The sequence below is a fragment of the Cyclopterus lumpus genome, chromosome 6, assembly GCF_009769545.1.
Source record: "Cyclopterus lumpus isolate fCycLum1 chromosome 6, fCycLum1.pri, whole genome shotgun sequence".
NCBI classification, from domain to species: Eukaryota; Metazoa; Chordata; class Actinopteri; order Perciformes; family Cyclopteridae; genus Cyclopterus; species Cyclopterus lumpus.
Window position 1 is genome coordinate 22,897,974 of NC_046971.1, and position 5,061 is coordinate 22,903,034.

At 42.5% G+C, this 5,061-nt stretch overlaps 1 protein-coding gene across 1 annotated transcript in view; it reads left to right on the forward strand.

The window, feature by feature from the left end:
- zcchc14 (zinc finger, CCHC domain containing 14) overlaps window positions 1–3,250 on the forward strand; it is a 20,978-nt gene extending 17,728 nt beyond the window's left edge. Inside the window, exons 13-14 of the mRNA XM_034536005.1 lie at window positions 1–240; window positions 1,026–3,250. The exon at window positions 1–240 is cut by the window's left edge and continues 999 nt beyond it. Of these exons, the coding sequence (XP_034391896.1) occupies window positions 1–240; window positions 1,026–1,081 (296 nt within the window). The 3' untranslated portion in view covers window positions 1,082–3,250. The remainder of the gene's footprint in view (window positions 241–1,025) is intronic.
- The last annotated feature ends 1,811 nt before the right edge of the window (window positions 3,251–5,061 follow it).

The window sequence follows — 5,061 nt, forward strand, 5'->3', positions numbered from 1 at the left end:
CCGCTGCCGGCAGCGGAGCCGCACCCTTCTCCTACCCGATGATGGTGCCTCCGCCCGTCTACCGCCACAGCCCGGCGTCACATGACCAGCAGCAGGGCTTCGCCTTCTATCAGCCCCATGGCATCATGGGAAACGGAGCCCACAAGTGGTCAGCGGGTAACGTGTCTTGTTACAACTGTGGCGCCAACGGACACAGAGCAGAGGAATGCAAACAGCCGGCCATGGATTCAGCACAGCAAGGTGAGTGAGGAACGTTGTTATAGAATATGATTATTCATTTGGCATTTCAAATTGGCAAATGTAATGATGTTTTTTCTCATGCATGCTTTAAATTGTTTATTAATTGATTTATTATTAAACACTAAGAGATTAAATTATTATTTTGGTGGAACACTCATTGGGCAGATAGTTTGATGACTGTCATGTTTTCAAATGGATGGTATTTATATTCTCAATTGTTTGAATGCAAAACAGAGAATGTGTTATTCTTATTATGCAATTGCCCCCAAAAATCCCCACTATCAACACATAACACAACTGTTTTGATTTAAAACTTTTTATCCAGACGTGAGAGATTGTTTTTGTCAGTTTACTAGACTTTGAAGATTGGTCTTTGTTTATTACCTAAAAAACTATATTTATCATAAGCGCTTGATGCTGTGACACAGTTTGGACATTTAAAAAGACAAACGTGTACAGCTCTGCTTCAGATTTCCTAGTTGCCAAATACAAACGTTTTGGGATTCTTACATTACAAAAAAAGTTGGAACATATAATTAACATTATTCTTTTTTCTGATTTCAACCTTGTAATTTTGGGCACAGAATTTAATGTGGCTTTGGAATCCACTCATCTTGTTTCTATATGTGGTGCGACCCATAATCTGTCCAGAAATACATGAGAATAGGCAGATTTTGAGAACTGCAACGATGAATCGATCCGTTGTCGATTACGAAATGATTCACCAACTATTTAGATAATCGAGCTTCAACACTGCAGCTGTGTGTCTCTGTCGTGTTTCACAGGAACGTTCCGGCTGAAGTACACTCCTCACTCCAACAGTAAGGACTCGGGGGACTAACCAGCAGAGACGCCAGTGGATTCAAACTGTCATCCTCCTCACCTGTCCATCATGTTCCTGTTCAAGCAGCAGGCAGCAGGCAGCCGCCTCTAAGAGCCGATGAAGCAATGCGAGTTCGCTCAAAAAGAACCAGATTGGCGAGCAGAGGTCCGTTTTTTAATTTAGATTTTTTAAATCAGATTAGCGTTCATCCTTCTCCGCAAATACAAAGCCAGAGATCCCGGATATTTTATATACAGTATACACAAATGTTTATAGTATACGTTTTTTTGCACCTAGAAATCAACCAAATTATTTTTTTACATTTTATACCAAGAGGAAATGTTGCAATACGTTCTCTGGGCAAAGGCAATCAGAGTCCCACTTTAGAAGCGCCACTGTCGATTATAGTTCTCTATAGAAGCTTAAGAAGCTAAAGAAGCTTAACTACCACCTGCAGTTTCCTTTTGCAGCTGTGAGCGGTTCCCGCGTTTCCTTTTTGAGCGTTGGATTGTGGGAGAATTGTGTCCATCAACAGCGCACTTTGTATGCATATCGACTGCATTTTGTCACACTTGCCAGCGTGAACACGTTAGGTACCCGTTTCCGGCTGTCGCTCTCAGAAATAATAAGGATAAGCCCCGTATCCCGGGATGCTTTCGGGAACAGCAGTCATCAGTAACCGGGCTGCTCGTGTTTATCATGTATACAGACAGCGTGAATGACCAGATTTCTGTAAACATGGTATCTTTGTGGTGATCATGACCGAGGTAATCCTCATGGATGGATTACACACCCTGTCGATCCGGCTCCGGTTTCAGACGTGAAATTCACGCTCGATGTTTCAGAAAATCCTTAAATACTGAGTTTTAAGCGTGAGAGAAAGCCCAACCGACTACGTGAGGAATCGGGACCAAAGCAACTCTACAAACAAGGTTGATATCACACCAGAGCATCGGCCATTGTTTCACAATCTCAAAGCTCCTGTGTTGGTCTACCTGGGATGGTGACGACATCACGGCTGAAATTCAAAGATACTTGAACAATTCCAGATCCCCGCGCTTGGGCTCCGTGGGGGAAATGGATGGGAACAGGGCAGGTTTTTAAAAATCTAGGTTCAAGGAGTCGGGAGACGCATCATGGTGAGAACACACTTGTTGTAAACGTAACTTTTGTTGGATTACAAGAAACACCCCAAAAGGAGGTTCTGCTGAACCTACTGCTCCACTAGTATGGACAAGGAGTATCCAACCTGTGCTGGGGCTCAGTCATCATGGAAGTGTCCGTGTGGTCAGCTCACAATTGGCAACTGGAGTAGCCCATCAGCAGCTGAGTGAGTGAGTGATTCATTCGTTCACCTTCGGGCGGTCTGCAGCCTCTCTACCTCTGAGCCAACCCGATAGCAAAATGGCCTCCAGTGCCAGACGCTGATCCTCTACATACACCGAGGCGATCGGAGCGCACGCCCAATAGACTTTGAATCTTTCAGGTCGCGCCTGTGTTGGACGTTTCAAAAGTGCCAATTGGTTTTCTCGTTTACGTCTGATGGCGCTTCCTTTTTTTCCCATGTTGTCGATGCAAGTGAACTGAAGGTTGAGGGGGACGTCGGTCCTGGACTCGTTCTCACTCCCGGTGAGGGGCGGATCCGACTCTTTTTGTTGTTGTTGTTGTTGTTGTTGTCGTTAACAGAGCATGTACAGTCTTTTATGCAAAACGCAGTTCAGGGCTGTTCAAATCGGAAAGAGACTTGATAGGTTTGAAGATGTTTCGCAGCGTATTCAGCACTCTTGAGTGAGTGAGTCTCTGGGCAGGACCCAGACTTTTATAGACACGAGGGCAGCCGGCCCTTAAGATGAAGCTCTTATCTGCGCCCCTGGAGGGCACACCGGCGGCACGGGATGCTTATTTAAAGTGTCGAATACTGAACATTTAGTATGTAGAAAAAACTTCTGTCTGTTGTTCAAACAAATGCATTTGTATTGTATCCTAAATGTACCCTTTTGCTAAGCCCTGCCCACCGAATGCTATACTGGCCAATCGGAGCGCAAGATCGGCCATGCTCTGACCAGGGTCCGAGAACTCCGTGGACTCTCTCTCCAGATGTTCTTGTTTTTTCAGGCGGGTTTTGTGGGTTTGGAGTTCGTCGTAGTTAAATTATATATACATGTATATGGATATACATATATATATATATATCCATATACATATATATATATATATATATATATATATATATGTATGTATGTGTGTGTGTGTGTATATACAGTATACATACGTTTCTAAAACGGTACGTTTCTACCTAAAAACTTGTGGAGCTAACATTAGCAAAGCACGTTAGCGCTTCATTAACTAGTAATAATAATAATAACTTTATTTATATAGCACCTTTAAAAACAGGGTTTGCATAGAAGCAAGGCAAACCACATTTCAGAAAATACATGAGGCAAAGGAGACCATGCCATATAGGCAATGAACACAATAGAGGAATAGAAAAATACAAATACAAAATAAAGCAGAACAGACAAATTAAAATAGGGGAACCAAAGAATTGCATAAAAGGACGACATCACTTAAAAACAGTTCTATAAAAATGGGTTTTAAGAAGTGATTTAAAAGAAGTCACTGATTCTGCTAGTCTTATCCCCTCAGGTAGGTCGTTCCAAAGTCGAGGGGCTCTGATGGCAAAAGCACGGTGACCCTTTGATTTAAGCCTTGACTTTGGAACGGTCCTAAGGCTGCGAGCTGGCTCATATGGGGCTAACATGTCAACGATGTAGCTTGGGGTCAGACCCAGGAGTGCTTTAAAAGTGATCAGCAAAATCTTAAAATCAATTCTAAAGCGAACAGGGAGCCAGTGGAGAGAGTCCAGGACTGGAGTAATATGAAGCCGTCTGTTAGAACCAGTCAGAAGCCGAGCTGCTGGACTAGTTGGAGGCGAAAGATGGATTTTTGATTTATGCCGGAAAGGAGGGAGTTGCAGTAGTCGAGTCGGGAGAAAATGAGTGCATGAATTACTTTTTCCTGATCTGAGCGTGACAATATGGGTTTGATTTTTTAGATTATTCTTAATTGAAAGAAGCAGGACTGGACAATTTTTTGGATCTGTGATTCAACATTTAAGAGTCAAATTTCTGGCAACAGGTTTTAAATAAGCAACCAGGGGACCAAGTTGACTCTTGATGAGACTGGTGTTATTGTTTGGGGAACTGAATAATATGACTTCTGATTTGGAGTTATTGAGCTGAAGAAAATGTTGAGCCATCCAGCAGTTAACGTCAGATCAATCTAAGACAGCAGCCAGGCTCTCTGGGTCACCAGGTCTCAGCGGAAGGTATATCTGTGTGTCGTCTGCATAGCAATGAAAAGATACGTTGTGTCGCTGGAGTATTTGGCCGAGTGGAAGCATATAGATAGAAAATAAAAGTGGACCTAAAATTGAACCTTGTGGTACACCACAGGTAATGTGAGTCGTGGAAGACGAGCGATTACCTATGGTGACCGAGTACGATCTTTCTAAAAGGTAAGAATAAAACCAGCCAAGTGCAGTGTCCTTGATGCCGACCCAGGTTTTTTGAGGCGATCGATTAAAATGGCGTGATCTACAGTATCAAAAGCTGCACTAAGGTCTAAAAGAATTAAAACGGCGCTCTCCCCCTTGTCTGCTTCTAAAAGGAGGTCATTAGTTACCTTGAGGAGGGCAGTTTCTGTGCTATGAAGTGCTCTAAAACCTGACTGAAATTTCTCAAATATATTATTATGATTCATAAACTCTAGGAATTGTGTTAAGACCACTTTTTCGAAAAACTTTTGATAAAAATGGCAGTTTTGAAATTGGCCTAAAATTGGAAACAACAGAAGGATCAAGCTTAGGTTTCTTTAAAAGAGGTTGTACGATTGCATGTTTAAAAATCAATGGGAAAATACCACTTGCTAAGGAGCTATTTATAATCAATAAAATACTGGGCCCTACAGTGCCAATAACCTCTTTGAGAAATTCAGTA